The sequence below is a fragment of the Macrobrachium nipponense genome, chromosome 45 (assembly GCF_015104395.2).
Source record: "Macrobrachium nipponense isolate FS-2020 chromosome 45, ASM1510439v2, whole genome shotgun sequence".
Taxonomy (NCBI): Eukaryota; Metazoa; Arthropoda; class Malacostraca; order Decapoda; family Palaemonidae; genus Macrobrachium; species Macrobrachium nipponense.
This window is the reverse complement of record NC_061105.1, coordinates 6,068,640-6,093,477: the sequence shown is the minus strand read 5'-3', so window position 1 is coordinate 6,093,477 and position 24,838 is coordinate 6,068,640. Positions and strand designations below refer to the sequence as shown.

Sequence of the window (24,838 nt, the reverse complement as noted above, 5' to 3'; positions counted from 1 at the left end):
TTGACTGAACGTCTTAATGCGAAATCTATGGTGTCACAAAGGGTGCCACACCTCTCTCTCTCTCTCTCTCTCTCTCTCTCTCTCTCTCTCTCTCTCTCTTCTATCACCCTGTTCAGAAATCACTCACCTTTCCATTGATAAAAGTGAATAAATTAATGTATTGAACATTAGGGCCATGTAAATAAGTTTTTGCATAGTTTAGCAAATGAAAAATTCAGAGTTTGTTTTCCCGTCTCTGAGTCGTCAAGGTGTAGTCAATCCGTTTTCAGTTTGAGGGGATCCAAATTATAGCTCACACACACGCACATATATATATACACATATACATTTATATATAAAGTTTATTATTATATATATTTAATTAATTACGAAGAGCGCGCGCATGTATTACATCAGGTGTTAGCGCAGCCTCGCTCACCCATTTCCGTTTAGATCTTTGGGATTCTCACTGTGACCCCTTGTCCCCCCAACCTATATATAGCTCCTAAAGCATGTCGACAATACTACAGAAATGCTTACAGCAGTAAAAGTTACTCTAGAGCGCCAAACGTATCTGCCATTGTTTCTGTACTTGGAATGTTTGTCTGGATCTACAGTTATTCATTTTTTTCTTACTTTCTCCCATCATATAAATGTTCTCTTCTCGCACGTGGGGAATTTAGTTGAAGCTTGATATTCGACTTAATCTTCTTCTTTACCTTCAGCTCTTCCCATTTCTATATGGGGTCGCTGTTTCTGGTCAGCCTTCTCCATCTTCCTCCTTGCCTGGAATATGAAAAGTCATACTCTTCTTTCAATCTTTTGAACCATGAAAATCCACAGAGGTCTACCTATTCTATAGATCTATTTTGACCTCTAAAATCATGAATTTCCCTTTCATATGAAAGTCAAATTGAATAATTCAATCGTTGATTTTTTTTTTTATAAATCAGATGAATCTTTCTTATTAAGTTCCCGGCCCTGGGAATTCCCACGAACTTACAGAATGACCTGATAACGCTTCTGAAATGACCTGTAGTTTAGAAAGTCTCTCTGACCCATGATGAACTTTCACCTTTATTGAATACAGATATTGAAAGTCTACTTCATCATTGCTGTGGTCTATTAGGTCTACATCTCTGATATTTTTTAAACATTATTGTAGTATCGTAAGTGACGAGAAATTACGCATTTACTCTCCTTTAAGTTATTATTGATCTCTTTAGTCTTCATTAGGCTGTGACAATGATAGACAAACTACCGTGTATGAGAATTTATTAAAGAGATGATTAAATACACTATTCAGTCGTCCAGTCCAGCTCGTCGCTGCCTTGCACGACCCGAAATTTGCAACACAGTCGGATTCCTCTTCAGCAAATCCTTAGGCATCCTCACAGTACAACAGCTACTTGGCCACTGGTCGTGAAAGGCTGAGCTGCTTGCAGCAAGATTGTAGTAAGAAAACCACAGTGCATATTCAAGGCTTTATTCGGTTGAGATCCCAACACAAAGAATTGCAGAAGGCAATAGAGTAGGGTACACTGAAAACGTAGACACACACACACACACAGAACAGAAAACAATCATTCGGCAATGACACAGTGTGTGTCAACATTCAGACAGGTTATTCAGATGAAAACCAATTCACCACAGAGATTCGCCGAGATTCACTAAAATGCTAAAGGTCTGAGAGACGCAGTTCCGCGGGCCATACGTCTTAGAATATACGCATAGTGTCCCAAGATCTGCTCACGAGAGCGAACAACAACAGACAATCATTAGCGATCACCCATTCAGATACTGACCAGACAATAATAGGAACCTCAATGAAAAAGCAATGCTTCCAAATGTTGCTTCTCCCACAACTCCTAAGGTCAGACCCGACATAGAAATCCTTTAAAAAACAGCCCCCAACCTTGTCCCAATACTTCTTCCTCCTCCTCCTCCTCTTCCTCTACCACCTCTCCCTCCTCCTACTCCTCTTCCTCTTCCTCCACCTACTCCTAAGCCTGCTCCTCCAACTCCCACCCCTGTCACCTCTACTCCTCTTCCTGCTCCAATTCCCCCTCTTCCTACTCCTGGTCCTCCAATTCCTGCTACCCCCAAACCTGCTCCTCCAGCTCCTACTCCTACTCCTACTCCTCCTAGTCCTCCACCGGGTCTTCCTCCACCTACTGCAGGTGGTGGTGCTCCATTTCCCTCGAAACTCTCGGGCACGATCACAGCGGGAGCCACGTAGTACCCGCCAACGCCGCGGTGGAGTTCCTGGCCCTCGATTTCGTATTGCTGGAAGGAAGAAGAAGAAGAAGAAGAAAAAGGCGTCCATTAGGTAAACATCGGGTTTTGTTTCAACTCTTGTAGTATCTCCTTTCGTCGTGGATGCGACGTTAGTTAACGATAGAACACAATCAATACTAGGGCACAGATGCCCCTGGGCATTTACCAGGATGATGGCGCCGGCCATAACGAGTGCCCTGCCGGGGATGTTGAACCCGCTGGGGAAGTTGAGGAGGACTCCATTGCCCCGGTTGTAGACGATGCTGCCGACGCCATGACGCATGGAGGCTGGTAGTATCTGAAAGGAAGGGTATTGTACAGGGTGTCCATAAAGTCCCAGTTTCATTACAAGTATTTATTGCTTATTGCAATGGTACTGGGACTTTATGGACACCCTGTATATATGTTACTGTATGGTTATCGCTCCTACAAGCGATTTTGTATGAGCATGTGTTACGTATTTGTTTTTAAATGCTTGTAATTAGAATACATCCACATTATTCCATTGGACTTGTCCAGTGGCTTGTAGATGTAAACCATAACATATTATATAAGTGTTTATTGTTTATACAAAGTAAAAACATATGTGAGTTTACCATATGTAAAAGCATACCTGTTATTATAGTACAGCGTCAGATACAATATATATAACCTCTTGCCATACCTTATTATGTAAGCGTTTATTGTTTATACCCAGAGTAAAAGCATATGTCAGTTTACCATATGTAAAGGCATACCTGATAATATAGTACAAGCGTTTGTTTGGTTTGTAAGCGTATAGGTACAGTGTCAGACACTCCTAAAGACTTTACCTTGTAGTGACGATCTCCGAACAGGGAATTAGACAAAGTCATCTTGAAACTGCACAAGTTTTTCCCCGGTTTCCACTTCAGTAGATAGTAATCTTTGTCGGTGTGACAAACCTCCATCAGACCCAGGATCCCCGACTTTGTCACTTTTATTTTCCATTCCTGGGGAGAAAATAAAGATAAGTTAGAGAAATGCCAATTCCGATCGTCTGTGGAAAGATTTCTCACAGAAATGATTTCGACCGAGTTCCCGATCTTGAATCACGACCTCTGTTGATTAAATTGATTAAAATGCAAGTATGCGAAGAAGGAAAGTTGAAAATGTAGGTATCAGTGACGAAATGGACATTAGAATGGACGAAGGTAGATTTATGAATGAATTCGAGTAGCAGATATTTTGGGAGACTGGCAGAAAGGAAGGAAAATATTGCATGGCCTGGTTTTGAATAAAAACTACATCTTGATCCTAATCTTGAGAGCTGGAAGCATCTAAACCAATTTGACAGAAACTTTGGAAAGAAAAGAAATAGTCCCCCTTGGACTATTAGAACTTAAAACGTATGTAGATGAACGACAATTTTATCAGAACATTTTGACAACAAAGAAACAATACTCCTTCTCCTTCTTACGGCATATTCAGTGAAGAAGCAATATTTCCTCTCCTTCTTCTTGATGCTCATAACTTGCCGGTAGAGTGCCGAGGCGACGCTGAAGTTCGTCCCAGTTAGGTAAGTCCCTCCGTAACCACAACACGGAGTGTCGTTTTCTACGGGAGTGTTGGCGTAGAACAGGACTTTGCCTGCCATGTCTTTGATAATGTACGTTCCACCTGAGGAATGGAATGAATGAGGGTTTGATGATATCAAGCAGGATACTTGGTCTCTCTCTCTCTCTCTCTCTCTCTCTCTCTCTACAGACCACCCCTACCGAGACATATTCCACGCCCTGCCAAAAAGTGGAATCAGAGGAATATATATATTTCTAGTGATGAGAAATTCATTCCTCGATATAATGTGGTTCGGATCCCACAATAAGCTATAGGGCCCGTTGCTGGGTAAACCCATTGGTGTTTCTAGCCACGTTAAAAAATATCTCATCCTTCCTAGGGCCAGCTCTAGGAGAGCTGTTTTAATCAGCCCAGAGGTCTAGTTAAACTAAGATAGACTTAGGTATAAATACCGACTTTTCTCATTCATTACCAACCTGAAGAGAGAGAGAGAGACATCATAGCAGAACTTAAAAGCACATCAGAATCCCAGAACTCACTCGTCGGGGGCCCTATGGTGACGGAGTTGTGGTCCATAAGGTACTGCAGGCCATTGAAGTATCTCGCGTCGTACCCGTAGTTGTACTTGCCTACGAAATTGGCCTTGGCCCACGCCGAAAAGACCACCTCCTGCAGGCGGTTGTTCTCCTGAAGGAGTGAAAAAAAAAATGTTTAAAAATGCGTTGGTGAGTGTTATAAAGTAATTCTTTTTAATCATAAGATTATAACACTGTCATAAAGATTAACTGTGGTCCTTGTTTCAGTAAGTGTTATAAACTATAACATTATCATAAAGATTAAATGTGATCCTTGCTTTAGTAAGTGTTATAAACTATAACATTATCATTAAGATTAAATGTGATCCTTGTTTCAGTTAAGTGTTTATAAACTTAACATTAATTATAAGATTAAACTGGTATCCTTGTTTCAGTAAGTGTTATAAACTATAACATTATTATAAAGATTAACTGTGATCCTTGTTTCAGTAAGTGTTATAAACTATAACATTATTATAAAGAATAACTGTGGTCCTTGCTTCAGTAAGTGTTATAAACTATAACATTATTATAAAGATTAACTGTGATCCTTGTTTCAGTAAGTGTTATAAACTATAACATTATCATAAAGATTAACTGTGGTCCTTGCTTTAGTAAGTGTATAAAACTATAAACATTATCATAAAGATTAACTGTGTCCTTGCTTTCAGTAAGTGTTATATAACTATAAACCTTATTATAAGATTAATGTGGTTCCTTGTTTCAGGAAGTGTTATAAACTATAACATTATCATAAAGATTAAATGTGATCCTTGTTTCAGTAAGTGTTATAAACTATAACATTATCATAAAGATTAACTGTGGTCCTTGCTTTAGTAAGTGTTATAAACTATAACATTATTATAAAGATTAAATGTGGTCCTTGTTTCAGGAAGTGTTATAAACTATAACATTATCATAAAGATTAAATGTGATCCTTGTTTCAGTAAGTGTTATAAACTATAACATTATCATAAAGATTAACTGTGATCCTTGTTTCAGGAAGTGTTATAAACTATAACATTATCATTAAGATTAAATGGGATCCTTGTTTCAGTAAGTGTTATAAACTATAACATTATCATAAAGATTAACTGTGGTCCTTGTTTCAGGAGGTGTTATAAACTAAAACACTATCATAAAGATGACAGAAGTTCTCGCTCTAGCAAGTGCTATGAATTATAACACTATTATTCTGTGGTCCTCACTTTGGGAAGTGCTGAAGTGAAATCATTGGTAATATACAAATGTATATATACTAATATATAATAATATAATAATAATACTATACGCTTCGTTTTGGCCCATTTGCCGCTCGTATGGGAAAGCTAAGGTTAGTATCATGTGTCAACAGCAATCTTGTTAAAGCACCAAATTGAGTAAATAATTACTGGTCCGTTTATCACAATCATAATAATATTGATTATAATTATTATTATCATTATTACTTTATTACTGTTCTTATTATTATCATTATTACTTTATTACTGTTCTTATTATTATCATTTTATTACTATTATCATTATTACTATATTATCATTATTATCAATATTATCATTATTATTACTGTTATCAAAATAACTAATGAACAGAGACAAATCACCCATAAACAAATCATTAGCAAAGGAGACTTATAACCCCGAGACGCAACTCCTTCTTCGTCCATCGGCTAATTACTACTTAAAATTCGCGTCTCTAAAGCAGTGGCTGTTAAAAAAAAAAAAAAAAAAAAAAAAAAAAAAAGCTGCTTTTAATTAGACCGAGGAAAACGGCTAAACAAATCACCAGTGATATTCATGGCTGGAATTTAAGAGAAGGGCGCTTATAGCTCATTCGTCGTGTGATATTAATTAAGCCTTTTTTTTCTTTTAAATGACCGTGAGCGGACGGTGCAGTTACGCCGTTATTTAAGTGGTTGTTAGAGCAGTGCTCTCGGCACTGTAGGAAAAGTTTTATAATTATGTATACTAACAAACATATGCATAAAGAAATTATGAATGAAAATTCGTAAAGTAACTAAGTCTACGGACATAACATCCTCGTTTCACGGCAAGAACCAGCTCCGTTTCAGGGAATCCCTTCCTTCTCACCCCCCACCCACTTCGGAGGGTGGAGGGGGTAGGATGAAACCCAATTATAAACCATCTTAGGGGTCCCCACTATAACCCTGCCATGCTTCATGCCCTTCGGACCAGCCGTTTGGCCGTGATTGAATGACAGACGGACGGACAGACATTATGCCCATTATAGTAAGATATATATATACTATATATATATATATATATATATATATAGATATACTATATATATATACATAGAGAGAGAGAGAGAGACAGACAGAGAGAGAGAGAGAGATAATAAACCAGATGGGGTTTATTATGTCTTCTAGTCCCACTTCCTCCAAAGGGCAGGTGAGTCACGCGAATGAATGAAGTCCTCATATCCTACTGTGCAGGACGCAGGATTCACGAGAGAGAGAGAGAGAGAGGAAGAGAAGGAGGAGGAGGAGGAAATAAAATGAGAGGTCTCTCAGAAGGGTAATTTAGCCCGAAGGGGTCAGTCAATACATCGATGCAAATTACGGTCGCATGCGACGCTGGTGATAAGGTATCGTTCCGAAATTTCCTGGGAGAATCTGTCACATGCGGTGGAGGATCAGGTTTTCATTATTCTTTTACGGCTGTGCTGTCATCATCATTGCTGTTGTATTTATTATTGCTGTTATTTTCTTGCCGGTATCATCATCATCTTTGTTGGTGTGTTGTCGTATAGTTCTTGTCTCAACTGACCTTTGAGGTCTGGTGCATGCTGCAGTGGATTGCAGGATGGTTCTGTAACCATTTTATCATTATTATTATTATTATTATTATTATTATTATTATTATTATTATTATTATTATACTGAATAACCCCCAATTACCTGAACGTTCTTAGTAAGCTTTAAATTGTGTCCAGGGAAGAGACAGGAAAAAACGAAAAGGAAGAGGATATATAATGACATACAAATTGAAAGAAAGTCATCAGAATGTTCAAATATAAGGCACCTATAAGAATGCAATTCAAACAAGTAACGATGTAAGGACAAACCAAGGCATAGCGCCATATTCCTCGAGCCTTTACAAAATGGCACTCCTTAACTGATTTCCCGCTTTGAAAGAGGACTATTAAATCAATTACGTGTTACTTATTTGTGCCACAGTGTCGCTACTTGTCTCGTTAAATCTATCCCAGCAGGAACTGCAAATGGCTCCATTCTTGCCTGACCTGATTTACCTTGGCCTCTGAAGGGGTTGGATTCCCCCCCTTTTTAGCCTTTTACTTTTACTCCGTTGTCACTCTCTTTCTTCCATCTTGATGTTCAACTGTCTAACTATAACTTACTAATGAAATTATAGAGTTTTATTCCAGTGTCACTATTGAAATGATTCTACTTCATTTAATTTATTTTACAGATCTGTTTATCTTGTACAACCAATCCAGCTCTCTCTCTCTCTTCACTATCCACAGCGCCGAATGCCTTGAACTGCCCCAGTGCTGGGTGGGCTTTATGGGCTAAATTTCATGATTCATTCATTCTTCAGAGGGATTGTACAGACCATGACAGCTACGGATCTTCATAGAGTTTCTTTGCTGTGCACGCGAAGACTTCAGTATGATTGCGGTTGGCTTGGCAGAGGGACAATGACAAATATTCGATTCGACTAAGGAGACCAAGTTGCCTACATGCCATGAGCAATAATCCTCAGTGAGGCCTGTCATTCATTCATTTGTAAGGACCTTATTTTTGTAGGAAGCCCATTACTGTATAAAGCTTATTGTTGTATGAATTTAAAAGATACTAAACCTATACACCCTTCAGGTCAAGTCCCACCAGCTCCACTCTTAATCCTTCCCCCACCCCCACCTTCTTTATCCAGTTTCTGGAGCTGGGGGAAGGGGAGGGAGCCTGGCCTAGAAAATGACAGAGGGTTGTCAAGTTCCACCAGCTCCACTCTTCTCTTAATCCTTCCCCCACCCCCACCTTCTTTATCCAGTTTCTGGAGCTGGGGGAAGGGGAGGGGAGGGGAAGGGAGCCTGGACTAGAAAATGACAAGAGGGTTGTCCAGAAACTTACCTCAGCGGAGTTCTCTGCTGGAGCAGGTTTGGGTGATTCCGAGGGCTGGGGATTCTCTGCCTCATCTTCTTGAGCGGCGTCGGCAGCCGGAGCGGCGTCCTCGGTCTTCCGTTTCGGAGCTCCTTTGGTGGTCTGGGCAGGTTTCTTATTACCTGCCGAAGGAGAACGAGAATGAACTATGGGTTCAGGTTGGAATTCTCTCTCTTCCTTACCAGTCCACCCAGCTGTATAAATGTAGCTATACCTGCGTCTCCTAGGGTCAACGAAACAGTTCTTTGGGCTGGCTATAGCATCCTTGCCTTCTATAGACAAGTTCAGGGGCCGGAGGAAGGTTGTACGCATAAAATTTTATATTATATTAGCATATATATATAGTATAATATATATTATATATATATAGATATATATATATATATATATATATATATATATAACGAATCACTCTTGCTTGCCAGTCAATAGATATTTTCTTAATGGAATACGATTTACTTGTTACATCAAGTTTTTAAGGTGTGCGCCACTAACTTTACCTATCTACGACCATTAAACAATTGTTATCATTATTATTATTAATATTATTATTGGAGAAACAAATCCACAGTTATGTAAATGTACATATATTTCAGTTTAAAAACAGCAAAGATAGCTTTCGGGAATCTGTTCGGTTCCCGTTCTCAATCTGATTGATTGATAAGGGGAACAGAGAAGATTCCCGAAAGCTATCTTCGCTGTTTTTAAACTGAAATATATGTACATTTACATAACTGTGGATTTGTTTCTCCATTTGAAGACTCGTGCTACTATGAAGATTTTTTAATATTATTATTATTATTATTATGAAAAACCTAAAAAAAAACATTCGCTCGCAAAGTATAAGCTTCCTTCCACCGGATAAATCTGGCCAATTACGAGCGATTACCTGCCATGAGTCTAACTCACTAATATGGCTCTCCCCTGAAGGGACCCTTGGGATTACGAGGACACGCCTATACCATGGCCTGCGAGAGTGGTGGGGGTGAGGGGCGGCTGGTTTCAGGGAGGTCTGTAAAGGGGGACTGTTTTTCGGGGGGAAAGGGAGGCGTATCCCAATGGGGGCTGTTCATTTGGTTCTTGTGGAGGGGGAGAATGGCGTATAATGCTTACGTGGAATCTTACGAGAATTTTTTCAAAGTATTTTGCATTTTGTGATTTTATTATTATTATTTAAGTTTTAATTCTTTATTTTCTTATTACCTCGCTTCATGATGCAGCATTCTCTTTCTCATAGTATTGATTATCCTTATTTCCATTCGTGTTACTTTGTATTCATACCGGTTCCTTCGTACAAGAGTAAGAAAGTAATAATTGGTCCATCCTAGCAAGAGCGGGCTATAGGATTAGACTGAGCTGCGGTTATGAACGATTGATTGATTGTGAATTACCTGGCGTTCCAATCTGCAAACCAAAGGGAGGGTGGAAGAGGATAATGCAGATATCTGGGCGGAAAAAATCGGGCAAGGTGACTGAAAAAGTGAAGGATTTTAAATATAAGAAAAAAGTCAAAAAAGACAAAAGTAGTCTGGCAGAAGTTGTATGAATGAGAGATCATAGATCATTCACGCAAAAGCGAAATCAGGAATCAGAAGCTTTTTCAAAGTCGTTCAATTTGGGATGCGTGCGAAAATGAATGTTTGTATACTTCAAAGTCACTTGAAGTTTTATGGGAGAACTTATACTTTCATACCGCATTGCAATGAGTGCAGCGCGGAATTTCGCTAATTGAATATTGATTCCCTTTACCGCGGTTGGAAACTTTCACGGTTAACTTATTATTATTATTATTATTATTATTATTATTATTATTATTATTATTATTATTATTATTATTATTATTATTAATTTGGTAGAAGACCCTCTTTTTAGGCAAATGCTGTTAAAAAGAATGACAGAATTAAGCGAGTTGATTTTATATGATATTTTTTTTTTCTATTTTCCTTACAATTCGTTTCTCAGGCTCAGCGATGTTTCTGAGTAACTGGCCAATCAATATTCATATATTGGGAATTTAAAAAAAATTATAAATGCTGAAGGTAATCTTTTATTCTTATTAGAACAGGATCTCGCGTCCAGTGTCAAGCAGGGGAATTATTATTATTATTATCAAAGGTATTGTTATTACTCATACCATAATGATAAAAAAAAAGCTTTTTGTAAAGTCGTTCACTCACCCTTCTTATTAACTGGCTTGCGGCTTTTTTTCATGATGGACGTCTAAATCTCCCATATCCCGTCATGTTAAGACCACGATGGAGTCTTCTTGGTGGCGCTGATCTGTGTGTGCAATATATACATATATATACTGCATACATTCATATGCATCAATAAGTATACTTACACAACTTTCTCCCAGTTTACGGAGTTACGTCATCGTCGAGCCCTACACACACATTACATCTTAGCCACAAACGAAACGAAATGCAGCCTAATATATATACCGCGATCGTTCCAATTCGTGCAGAACGCACGACCGCGAGACCTTGACGACTCCTAACCTTCCTCTGGTCACCGTTTCGACTGCAACTAAGCTCCCCTGCTACTGCAACTCTCTCTCTCTCTCTCTCTCTCTCTCTCTCTGGCCGTCTGCCCTCCCCGAAAGTGGTCAATCATCCGTGGGTATTGATTGCCCCGGCAGCGTCAAGACGTCAGCTGGGTGTGTATCGAACCGCGTGACGTGAAGATTGTTTTTTCTGAAGCCGAAGATTTTGTCATTAATTTTAATTTTTTTTACGGGGTTGTTGCAGAGAGATGTTTGTGGGATGTACAGTGAGTGTTTATGAGGTGAAGGCTGTCCGTTTGTGTGGAAGGTGTAAGGGTTTGTGAGGTTTGTATTGCAGGGGATAAGGACGGTGTGGTGACCTGGAGACAACATGTTTTGATTTAAGTAGGCTTAAGGATCCGTTGTTTTTTAGGTATAGGAAGAGTGTGTGAGATAAGTAGGGAGGGATTGTACGATAAGGAATACGTGTTTGTGCTAGAAAAAAAAAATGCTTGTCAGGTAAAGAAAGCATGTTTGTGAGACAAAATTCAAAGGTTCGTGTGACAGGATATGGAATGTAAGACTGTTAGTTAAGGGGTCACAAGTCTGTGAAATGATGGAAACGATATTCTACGATAAAAGACGTTATGATCTGTACACTATAGCAGCAAGGTTGGTCGGCTTCATAACCCGTGAAAGCTTTGAAGATCTATAGCTATATAAAAGTCGTTTAAAGTTTGGCCTTTGTTACTTACACAAAAGTTTGGTCAATTACCAAGAATGCATGAATTTAATTTCAGTCTTCGAATGAATTCTCCCTGCGACCTTGGGTGGCTCTAGGTCATTTTTAGGTCTGGTCAAGATTATAACTTTCGTGTTCTCGTCTTCATTTAGAAATTCGGCAAATCGCTCTGCCGCAAACTTTCGCTGACTCAGCTTTATGCAAAGTTGCTCAGGCAGCATGACTAACTATTGTAGATTCACATCACCCGTGCATCTGATGTCTAGGCCCGTCCCTGACGACGCTCCTGATTGGCTGTTGATAAGCCAGTCACAGGGTTGGAAACTCCCAGTCTTGCTCGAGAGTTCACACAGGCAGGATATATGTTCCACCTCATGAGGGATACGTCTTTCAAAAGTATCCTTCAGGAGAGGTGGAACATACATCCTGCCTGTGTGAACTCTCTCGAGGGACTGAGAGTTTCCAGCCCCGTGATTGGCTTATCGACAGCCAATCAGGTGCGTCGTAAGGGACAAGCCTAGACATCAGCTGCAGGGGTGATGTGAATCTACTATAATATTCTTTGCCATTCCTCTAAGACGAAAGATTTGAAGTAACTGGATGGTGTGTTTATGGAAGTAACTTAGGATAATATGGGTAAAAGAAATGGCAGCAAAAAAGACTTCTAATGACAGACTTCTGTATTTTTTCGTTTTATCTGTTCATCGCCTGAAGTATACTTGCAAGCAGGAAAAAATCCAGGATATTCCTTTGAAATTGAATGAGATTATATTGTTTTTTTTTATATACAAATACTTTCCATAACATAAGCAAGCCTCAATTCATTCATTTATCTTGTGGTGGTGAACTTAGTCAACACTGATAAATTTCAATAAGTTTTATATTAAATAAAAAATTACTGCCTTTCAAGGAATGCCTGGAAATGTTATAGCTACCATTAAAGTTTGTTTATATATTTTTAACCTCTTTATGGTGTGACTGATACAGTTATAGTTTTCTGTATGTCATTATGAGTCATTCAATAGAAGTTGATGAGGTACGTATTGTACCATAAGATTTACCACGCGACTAAGACTCGTGTATAATAACAGGCCTAATGCCACAATTCTGCGTGAGCTGTACAATCATTTAGGCTGGTTCGTATGGCAACATTGAAAATAGTAGACGAGAGTAGACAGTTTCTAGAATAATTGTAATGGCAACATTGAGAATAGTAGACAGTTTCTAGAATAGTATGCCTGAAGTGGTGGAAGTGGAAGGACTTCCCATTACGGTGACAGAGGCGAGACAAAATATTTGCTCTTCTGTTTTAGATATTTTATTTTTCGTTACGAAAACCATACGATTATAGATGTGAAATAAGAATGCTAGGAAACAGCGCGAACACTAGCGTTGAATAATGATGATAATCTTGAAACGCTACATTTGGCTGTCGTGACAGTTGAGTGTAATGGTGGTGGCCTGCTCTCTCTCTCTCTCTCTCTCTCTCTTTCATGGGTAATGGCCCATTTTAATGTCATTATTCCAGGCCATTTGGAGACATCAAAAAGGTCCGCCTATTCGGTTGTTGCGTGTAACTATGTTCCATGCTTTGACGTACTACGAGAAAGAGAGAGAGAGAGAGAGAAGATGGAGATGAGAGAGAGAGAGAGAGAGAGAGAGAGAGTTCAAAGACAGTCAAATTTGGGGAATTATGTTTTAGAGAATTCGTTTCAGTTTATTAGTTCCAACTACCTCCCCCATAATTAGGTCGAATTAGCATCTTTTCGTTGCACAAGTTCAGTCACACCTATTTGGTTTGTTTTTGGTCCTGTTTCCCAAAATATCCATTTTGCCTGAGTAGTAATTTATATAGTCGAGTGGTAGGTGACAGCCAAGGTATATGAGAAGGGTATGGGCCTAAGAGAGGGAAAAATTGCTGAAAATTTAAAAAATATATAATAATAAATTAAACATCGTATGATCTAGAAAATCAAGCAATCATTTCATTTCTGTCATGAGATAAATGCGATAAATTGAGCTGAAATAGTGTTTTGGTTCGTCTCCCCATGATTGTCACACACATTTGACCAGCTTATGCAACTGATCGTCATTGAGTCTGATCAGTACCTACACAGGCACCACCAAGAAATGTCAGGCTCTGTTGGTACATGTCAGTATTTCAACCGCTGGCGCTTCCTGGGACACCAGTTTTCTTACTGTACTGCATACTCTTACCCCTTAGAGGGTAATGACTTCTGTCTCAAACATTTTCTGTGTGGGGGGGGCGGTGTGGGGGGGCGGGTGGGGCGGGATGTGGGTGGGCGATAAAGTTGGTAAACCCACGCCTTCTCATGTAGATGACGCGAAATTTCAATATGTCTTGCTCAGGCATTGAGCAGATCCAGTATTGCTTAATTCAGCAGATCATATGAAAGCATGGATGAATTAAAACACCACTTCTGTTCTTTTCATTGTTGTATTTAATAAAATCTCATGCACTGCTCTAATGATTATGCAGGTTTTGAAATGTTAAATTTCCGTGTTATAGGCTTTTCAGTAATTCGCCTTACCCGTGTTTTTGTTGCCAGAACTGTCACAGCTGAAAGCCTCACAGATTATTAATTTTTAGGTAAAATACAGTACTGACAGCGATAAAATTTGTAGTTTGAGGTTTCTAACATATTCTATAATAGTTTCAATAACAAAGAAATTATTTTGCTTTTTAAAAGGATAAAGACAATAGCTGTTTTATAGAATTCCCAGCTGACTAGAATCGGCAGACGAAGTTTTTGCAGGGAAACTGACCTAAAATGAAAATACGGATGTGGAATGAAATTAAACATAAATATATTTTACAATACTATGTCTATTTTTTTTCCTTTAAGTTTTAATTTTAATCTATCTGAGCACAAATGAGCTTAGTTGTAAGTAACTCATATCACAAGTATTAAGTTTCGTAGTGTCTAGAAGTTGTCAGTCATCCTTTGACATAATCATTTTCTAAGTGAATTCCGTAACTTCAGCTAACTATCATCATTCGCTTATAACTCGGTATTTATATCATGATTAATGCTATGAGTTGAACAATCTGACATTTCACAGAACTCTGAAATTCGTGGATATTTTACTCATTTCTGAATGAGTTGCCAGCTACTATGTTTATCATTATTGTGTTTCAAGATCGTAAAATAATCTTGTTCTGGCTCACTAAAGTGTTTGTTGAATAATTTAATACCTATTTTACACAACAACTTTATCAAAGCTCCTTTAAAATGTCAAATGTTCTTGTGAAATCTAACTTTTTTTCGAGATTAAACAATTTTGAGAACTTATTTCAATCCAATCAATTGTCGCTGCATTGTCTATAAAGAGATTTTAAAGTTATACGGTGTTGCGCTTTTATGCCAATGTGAGCATTTGGGAATTCGTCTTGCTGTTTGTTTTACCAGACATTCGTGGCAGGATACCTTTAAGATTCATGACTTATAAGCAAAATATACCACCAATTTTAATTTTTATGGCCAACGAATAATAAATATAAAGTGTATATTATATTATTTTAGATTTCTAACATAAAAAATTTTATATATGAAAATATAAAGTACTTAAACAATAGTTAATTATGGGAAGGGCTAAAATTACAAAAGTTGCCAGTTTGTATTTTTGAAATCAATTTAATTTAGCCATCTTTAGACGTAAAGTGAATTAGATTTTGACAAGAAATGAATCATGATTTACTTAATGGCTTATATTGCATGTCGGTTTGATAAAATTGTTGATATCTTACGTGAAATCGACTGATAGAGCTTTGGCGTACACGAATTAGTTGCTAGTTAATATTTAAAGTTATTTATAGCTTTTTATAGTTACAATAACTGTCAATAGATGTCTATAGCGGCGGTGTCAGGGATTGTCGAGAGCGTTACAGGCTTAAGTATTATAGGACCGTTAATTTATATTTAGTGGATAATATATATTTAGTGTACCGTTATGTAGAATGGATATTTTTGGGGAATATTAGCTATATTCCGTTGCTTTTGTAACTATTTCAAAATACGGTGCTTTTCAAAAATTTTAGTCCCGTTTCTCATTTAGAATTTTATCTGCTTCTTCTCAACGAAAATTCCTGTCTTCGGTAAAAAAAATCTAACTCTGTTAGTCATGAAAATATGCGAGTACCTATATTTATTTAATCCAAGATCACTACATCGTCTGTTTAACGATTTTTGAGTAATGTGAGACACGATAGGAAAAAACGATGGGAGGGTTTTCAACCAGTCTCGTTTCTTGGACTGCAAATCCAAGTGAATCTATAAACATGAATACGACAACAGATATTTACGATACTTAAATTATGCCATTAGATCTTTTAATGCTGTGTCTTAGATTGATTTGATTAAGATGAATAGGAAATTATTTATGGCACTACATTGTTGGAAAGTGGGTCACGTGACGTGACTATTCTTCTCTCTCTCTCTCTCTCTCAAAAGCGGCCATTTTAAGTAAGTGACTTTCGTCTGTCACGTATCCGTCATTTATATTCTTGTAGGCACTGTTTTCTTTCATTATACTTTAAGTCTTAGTGTACTATATTATAACTTCGCTGATATGTTTATTCGGTAGATTCAGACGGATGCAGGCTGATTCGGACCTTGGCTGATTCGGACCTTAATCTTGGCTGATTCGGACTATTTGCTAGGCTGATTCGGACCCACACTAATAATTTTATATTATAGCAATGGGTATTTCTATATAAGCATTCCGTATCGTTCGTCCCCGCGAATACGAAAGCCACCAGGAATAGGGGCGTCAATGTGTTTCGCCGTGTTCAGTACGAGCCCCTGGGGGTTAATTACAGTCGTCCGAATAAATATTACTTAAAATTCCTGTTCAGGAGGTAAAACTGCATAGAAAAATCGGCCAATCATATGAGGGTCCGAATAAGCCTGGATAAAGGTCCGAATGAGCCAGTACATGGTCCGAATCAGCCAAGGTCCGAATAAGCCTGTTCCCGATTCAGACTACTGTATACATTTAACCTTCTACATTGAACATTCACCTAACCACAACCTCCTTTTGTATCAGGTTTACTCTATAACGAAGCATTTTTCTGTATTAATGATAAGTAATTGCTGATATATAGATGGTATACGAAGATTTTGTACTTTAAAGATATTATACTCTGTTTTTTCCACCTGTCCACCCGCCTGTGGTGTTTGGGTATGGTAACACTGCGTCCCGGGCTTTAAATAATTACTCTATGTGTAAGTTTTAGGTAAATAAAGGGATATCTGGGTGTACATTTGCAACTGAAAAGTGTTTTAATAATTTACTGTATGCGAATTACACCGGTATTATTCGAAATAGAATATTGTTATTATTGTTGAATGTAAGCTGAATGTTACTATTCAAAGGCCGGGACGCAGTGATACCATACGCAAACACCACAGGCGGGTGGACAGATGGAAAAAACCGAGTATAGGTAGTGAGATGCTATATGGAATCCCAGAATGGCCGGAAGACATTTAGGTAATGTCAGTGGGACAGAAATTCTACAAGATCTGCTTTGGGTATTTCCTTGGAAATTAACTTTATCTATAGGATTATGGTTTCTTATTAAGAATTACTGCTATGTTTCGTCTGTCGACAGTAATTAACCCCCAGGGTTAATTACCCTCCATCTATATAAAAAAAATTTTCTGCTATATTTTTTGTCTAGAACGTTTCTGATACTTTTTTCATTTGCAAGTGAGTACTTGTAGGGGTAATGGAGCCCGCCCTCAGGCTAGCCTTTATCGTACATTTAAGGGGATCGCAGTGGGAAAGGTTTGTGGCGTTGGGGGGGGGGGGGGGGGGGGGGCGGTTTCAAGGTCCCTAATCCCACTGATATTTCGTTTTCAGACAGATAAGTAAATGGAATGTTTTCAGACCACGGTAAAATGCCGAATGGCCACCTGGCCTCTACCGTAGCGCGACCACCTTCCCGAAAAAGTACTTTTAACACGTTCTGTAACCCACGATAGACGTGAGACAAGAGCCAGCGTCCGTCAAAGCAACACCTCGAGACCTCTACTTTCCTCTCGAAGTCAGTTTTTTCACCCAAGTCACAAAATAAGGCCATAATATCCGATACTAATAGTCATTTTGCAAAATGACCAATTCCTCAAAATGACCGTAACATATATATATATATATATATATATATATATATATATATATATATATATATATATATATATATATATATATATATATATGTTACACACACACACACACACACACACATATATATATATATATATATTATATATATATATATATATGTATATATATATATATATATATATATATATATATATATGTGTGTGTGTGTGTGTGTGTGTGTGTGTGTGTATGTATGTATGTTTACTGAAACTTCTGCCTTTCATTTTACTGCGGTATTTGCTTATATACTGAAGTTATGTGCATCTATTGTGATTTTTAATTATACACACATACAGACATAAGCGCACGCACACATACACACACACATATTTATATATATATATATATATATATATATATATATATATATATATATATACATATAAATGGTTTTCTCTACCATTCTTATAAAATAAATTACAAATGCTATAACCTTAAACTTTGTTCAACATTACTTTTAGGCTCGTATGTGTGCAAGCATGAACGTATGTATACATGCATACACAATCTAGTCCTCCATTATAGGAAAAATAATTGAAAACGAAACGATAATAAACATGAAATACATTTCCAATAGCAAGAACGAAATCTAATATTAACAGCCATATTTGAACTATAAATTCTTCTTAAAGTAACTCTTCAATCTCTCTCTCTCTCTCAATCCTAAATTGACATTTATTCCACCATTCCAGGTCCATGGAAATACACCGGAATCGATTCCCAGCAACCCCTCTGTTGCGACATGGGCCAGTAGGAACACTGCATTCCCTAGACTGAGACACAACACCAAATTTTAAAACCAACATTTTAATCATGTGTATTCCAAGTTATACACCTCATGTGTCACAGAAAATAAATGCAAAAGTTGTAAACGTCTAGCTGAATATATTGTTCAAAAAGTGCAGACTTACTTATTTCAATCTTTTCCTTTAAATTGAAAACAAGACCAAGTATTTGGTCATTAGCCAGATGGCCTTGTCTTTAGTTTCTATATATCATGGTTGGAAAACAAACCACTATACAGAGATTAAGTGCATTTAGTGTCAGCCGCGATGTGGTCTATTTTAATGAGTAAATTTGGACAAAAGATTGGGGATTGGCTTGGAGACTCTATGGAGCAGAGGTGAAGGAGCCAAGCCAATATTAGCATTTTCCTTCCATTAAGTGAAGAATGCAACGAGAATTTTACAAATAAACAATTTAACCCGGTTTCATTACACTAAAATGACAGATTACAAAATGCCAAAAATAGACCAAGGCAAAATATAAGTCAATACAACGGATTTCGAAAAGGACAAATCATCACTTTCATTCCCCACTACTCGAGGGCTCCCGGGGTCAAAGTTTAATAATAATAATAATAATAATAATAATAATAATAATAATAATAATAATAATAATAATAATAATAATAATAATAATAATAATAATAAAACATTGCAAGTCTCATTGCACGGCTATTTCATCTTTACAATTATGTACAGCTAAATTCATTAGGCAAATTCTGAAATTGAATGGTAACATTACTACAATATAATCATAGTAATTATATAAGCGTTTTCACACACACACACACACACACTATATATATATATATATATATATATATATATATATATATATATATATATATATATATATATATATATATATATATTATATGAAACAATAAACAATAAAGCTATAATTATTATTATTATTGTTATTATTATTGCATGAATATTGGACATGATTTCGAAGGAGGAGAATAAGTGAAGACATAAAATTCATTATTATTATTATTATTATTATTATTACTGACAGAAAAATTGAACTGGAAGATTAAAAAAAAAAAAACTTATGATTTCGTGGGAGGTGAAGAAGTGAAGAAAAAACATTTCCGTTCCGAGCATTCCTCTGAGGCCGAGAGGAATCGTCGTAGATCCTCGCCTCCTCCTCCTCCAGAAGGACAAGTGAAGCCGCAGCTTCAGCTTCAGGAGCGGCCGGAGACACTCTCACCACACCAGCAGCGAAGAAGTAGTAGTAGACGAAGAAGAAGAAGCAGAATCCTTCGGAGCCGAGCCAGCAACCGAATGCGTTCCTCGGATCTTCAAGAAGCGGCTCCGAAATCCGAGTCCTGTGTCGGTGGAAGTTTTAAAAACTAGACACTGAGAAAGCAAAAGTCTATGGTCAACATTTCATCATGTTTGAGTTATATTGCATTTTACTTGTGGTACTAGGAATCATTTACGGCAACTTGTACGCTATGATCTTGGACGACTTGTTTTATTTCTGTTGTGGAGTCAGCAGTGGTTTCCGAGTACCTGGTGCTCTTCTTGATGCCGCTGTTGATTCTCTCGAACCAGAAATTGTCGTCGATCAGTCCAACAGCAGCTTGACTGCGCCATCTTTTGCCTTCGCCAAACCTCTTGTAGGTATGGCCTTATTGGCAGCCTTGGCGCTTGCTGTGTGCTGGATGTATGGAATGTCTGAACGAAGATCTGATGAAATGGAAAAATGTATGGAAAGCGAACGTATAGATGAGTATGATAGCGAGGATGACGATGAAACCGATATGAGCGAATGTGAGGATGACGATGAAATGAATTTGAGCGAAAGTGAGGATGACGATGAAATGCATTTGAGCGAAAGTGAGGATGACGATGAAACCAGCATGAATGATAGTGAAGAACACCTTGAATCTGATTTGAGCGAGAGTGAGAATGAACTGGAAACTGATGTGAGTAGAGTGTCTAGACTGGAAGACAGTCTAGAACTGAAAGATCTGGAAGACGGCGACGCGGAACTGGAAGAGACCACCGAAACTGAACAACTGGAAAGCACCGAGGAGGAAGCAGACCTGCCCACACTATATCAAGAACAACCAGATGTAGAAATGCAAAAGTTGCAAGAATCCCTGGAAAAGAGTCAGGTTAACGGCACTAGAATGGAACAGCTCTTGAAGGAAGCAGGAAAGACGATAGAGCGGATTCAAAAGGAACTTGAGGGCAAGGATATTCTACTGGAAAAGAGGGCAGACGACACAGCAGCGATGAATAGACAAATCGAGAGCGTCTGCCTTCAAAAAGAACAAGTTCTGACTGAAAACCGTCGCCTACAACACGACCTGGAACTGGCTCTGGAACGAGGAGAGAAGGCAGATAACTTTAACAAAGAACTGATGGAGCAAATAGCGTCTCTGGAGAGACGACAAGAGGAGACTGAAAACTTGCTCAAGAAAAGGGACGAAGACGAGACGGAAATGAAAAGGCTCTTCCAGAAAGAGATGGTCGACAAAGAAAGAGATCTGCAGTGCGCTATAGAGAAAGAAACTGAAATGAGCCTCAAACTAGAAAAGATAGAAACTTTCAATCAAATTCTTGACGCAGAGAATGAAGATTTGATGAGGCTCGTAGTAGACTACAGGGAGGCCTTAGACCAGAAGGAGAGGAAGGTCGACCATCTGCAAGAATTACTGGCACATCAAGCGACAGAGTCTGAGAACGACAAACAGAAACTGACGACTCTGGCAGTGCAAATGACGGCCATTGAAGGCACTGTAGAAGAACTGGAAAACCAACTGATGGCCATTCAAGAGAACCAAGAAACTCTCCAAGGAAAACTCGAGCTCACTGAATCTGAAAACTCTACACTTAGGGAGGTAGCAGCTGACCTAAAAGATAGAAATTGTGAGCTTGAGAAAAACCTGGCAGACGAAACCCACAAGAACTTGGTACTAGAAGATCAAGTTCAGTTCCTAGAATCAGTTTTGCGCCAAAAAGACTCTCAGTTGACATCTGCATCAGAAATTCTAAATGCAGAAAGAGCAAAAACTGAGATTATGGCACAAGAACTACAAGTGATGAGGAACTGGGTCGCAGAACTAGGAGGGGAGAACGCCACGCTTCAGGATGACGTAATCAAAACCCAACTGAAAATAAATTCACTTCTGAAGTCTTTAAGCAAGGAAAAACAGAGGAACAGAAATCTCCAGGATGCTCTCCATCATGGGAAGGAGATCGAAAACTTGCTGAAAGAAGAAAAAAAGAGAGGAAATGAGATGGCGACTTCCCTGAGAACCTTCAAAGTAGACCTCAATAACAGGGACCTCCAAATTGAAAACCTCCTAAACATGGAGAAGAAATTGATATGCGAAAAAGAAGAACTTATCGAGGAACTAGGCCTCGCTCTCAGTCACGGCAAGGAACTGGACACCTTACTGGAGGAGGCAGGCCAGAAGGCGACAAAACTCGAAAACAATTTCCAGGAAGAGGTCCTTAAAAGGGAGGACCAATTGAGAGATCTCTTAGACAAAGAGAAACAACTCAGAGCTGAAAAGCTAGAGTTGGAAGACAGATTAGAAAATGCTCTCAATCTTCTAATTAAAGAACAGCAGGAAAATGTAAACTGGCAGGAAACGTTACAAGAAAGGGAAAAAGAAGTAGAGACGCTTAGGAAAGATGAAAAAGACCATCAAGAACAGAGGAAGGAGATGGAGAACAAACTGCAGGAAGGTGAGAAAGAGCTCCAGCAACTTAGAACGGAATGTGAAAATCTGAAAGAAAATTGGAGGATCCAAGAGGAAAAGATGATAAAGGAACAACAGCGTCTCATGGAGCGCCAAAGGAGACAGGAAGAGGCTCTGAGGGAACAGGACAAATACATGCTAATGACGCTTCTCCACGGGACAGCTCAGAGGAACTTCCATCTGCACCACATTGCAATGCAACATGGAACTGAAACTCTGGACAGCATCAATGAAAAGGAGAAGCAAGATGAGGACCTGTGGTTGAGGAAGGAGAAACAACACAGGAAATACTGCGATACCCAGCAGGATAGGACCAACTACCCGAAACAGTGGGACGTCCTCACTCAGACGTTGACGGAACTCACTCGTAGAGATTCTGATGAGAACTGTGAGATTTCCGGAAAACGCGATGACAAAACTTGTCATCAAAGCAGTGAAAGATGAGATCTGTAAGATTGAGCCCCCTCAGAGCCGAGATTCGTGAGGAAAAGGAGGACTAAGCCAGCTGCAACACCCACCTAAAAGGCTTACATGAGTGAGTCACGGACTGACTCGACGACCATGGGACTGAGCGCACATCTTCAGCAGCATTGGAGGAACCCCATGATTCCCCCCACCTTCGAAAGCCGTCCCCCCACGGCTTCCCCCCCTCCCCCGAAGGTGTTCATGGTGGTGGCTCTTATGTTGCTTTGGGTGCGCGTTCAATCCCACGGTCATCGGGCCTTTCTGTGACCCATTCATGTTTGCCCTTTGGTCCCAGTCAGGATGGGCTCAGTAACTGAGTCTGACTGGATGACTTGATTCATTTTCCTGCTGTGGGAAACACATTTTAACCTAGCCACTGAATTGGGCCGGCTTGCCTGCCAGCCCAATTCAGTGCCGGTCCCAAGCCCGGAAAAATAGGGAGGGTTAGCATTGTCCGTAAAATGTCTTGTTCAAAAACAACGAGAGAGAGAGAGAGAAATTTGTAAAGTAAAACCAGAAGCTGAAAAATCTCCCTTTAAAACCATGAGATACATTTTATAAAAAACTTTGTTAAAAATACTACACTTAGGGTTACTGTAGGATTTGGCCTAAAGTCTACAATGCTTTGCACCTAGCATCCACTTTCTATTGTTTGATATTGATCTGATACATTTCTAAGAATAAACTCCAATGAATATAAGGTAAATGTTAGGTGCATTGCTTTGAAGACTCTGGGCCTAATACTACGAGTAACTCTAACTGCAGCCTTTAACTGAATCTATATAAGACGCATAGCTATCAGACTAGCTGTGGGTGGTGGGTGTGGGGGGAGAGCTGTTGAATGGTATATGGTTGTGAAAGTAAGGTTGTGTGTGCAAAGTTGAAGGTAGAGGTTGTGGGTGTAAGTTGTGAAGGAAGAGTCGGGGGTTTAAGATTGTATGCTAAGGCTGTCGATGGATGGATGGGGTTAGAGGGTTGTAGACTTAGTTTTGGGGGGAGAGGACTATGGGTGTAAGAGGGTTGCCAAGTGGGAGATACTGTGGGTGAATGCAAAGTGGATGGACTGTGGGGGTGGTCCGTGGGTAGAAGGCCCAAGTGGATGACTGTGGGTGTAAGGTTGTGGGTATGAGGGGCCAAGTGATGACTGGGGTGTCGTTTGGGTAGGGAGGCGTGGGAATTGAGTTGGGTTGTAAGGGGTTTTGGGGAGACATGACTGTGGGGTAAGGTTTGGGTAAGAGGCAAAGTGGATGAATGAATGAGGTGTAAGGGAGGCCAAAGTTTGTGTGTGGGAGGAGGCCAGGTAGGATGACTGTGGGTGTAGTTTTGGGTAGAGGCCAAGTGGATGACTGTGGGTCAAGGTTGTGGGTAGAGGCCCCCCCCCCCCCAAGTGGATGAACGTGGGTGTAAGGTTTTGTAGAGACAAGGTGGATGATGTGGGTGTAAGGTTGTGGGTAAGCTCAAGGTGGATGACTGTGTGGGTTTTATGTGGGTAGGTTTTTGTGGTAGAGGCAAAGTTGGATGGACTGTGGGTGTAAGGTTTTGGGTTAGGGCAAGGTGGATGACTGTGGTGTAAGTTGGGGTAGAGGCCAGTGGATGACTGTGTAAGTTAAGGGTTGGGTAGCAGTGGGATGAATGTGGGTGTAAGGTTTGTGGGTAGAGCCCAGGTGGATGATTGTAGGGTGTAAGGGTTTTTGGGTAGAGCCAAGTGTATGACTGTGGGTGCAAGGTTTTGGGTAGAGGCCAAGTGGGTGAATATGTAAGTTGAATTTTTTTGGGTAGAGCCGGTGGGATGACTGTGGGTGTTAAGTTGTGGGTAAGAGGCCCAGTGGATGATGTGGGTGTAAGGTTTTTGGGTAGAGGCCCAAGGTGGATGACTGTGGGGTAATTGGTTTGGGTAGAGGGCCAAGTGGATGACTGTGGGTGTAAGGTTGTGGGTAGTAGG

General features: G+C 39.2%; 2 protein-coding genes across 2 annotated transcripts; one reads left to right on the top strand and one right to left on the bottom strand.

Moving 5' to 3' along the window:
* Positions 1 to 1,288: 1,288 nt before the first annotated feature.
* Positions 1,289 to 11,009, bottom strand: LOC135214088 (uncharacterized). The gene is made up of 7 exons (XM_064248196.1): positions 10,689 to 11,009; positions 8,482 to 8,633; positions 4,332 to 4,479; positions 3,695 to 3,894; positions 3,069 to 3,227; positions 2,423 to 2,554; positions 1,289 to 2,265 (listed from the first exon to the last, which is right to left on the bottom strand). Exons 1-7 carry the CDS (start codon positions 10,720 to 10,722, stop codon positions 1,876 to 1,878), a joined length of 1,215 nt encoding a protein of 404 aa, XP_064104266.1. The 5' UTR covers positions 10,723 to 11,009; the 3' UTR covers positions 1,289 to 1,875.
* A 9,160-nt stretch (positions 11,010 to 20,169) lies between these two features.
* On the top strand, positions 20,170 to 22,875 carry LOC135214067 (trichohyalin-like). The gene has a single exon (XM_064248180.1). It carries the CDS (start codon positions 20,170 to 20,172, stop codon positions 22,873 to 22,875), a length of 2,706 nt encoding a protein of 901 aa, XP_064104250.1.
* The last annotated feature ends 1,963 nt before the right edge of the window (positions 22,876 to 24,838 follow it).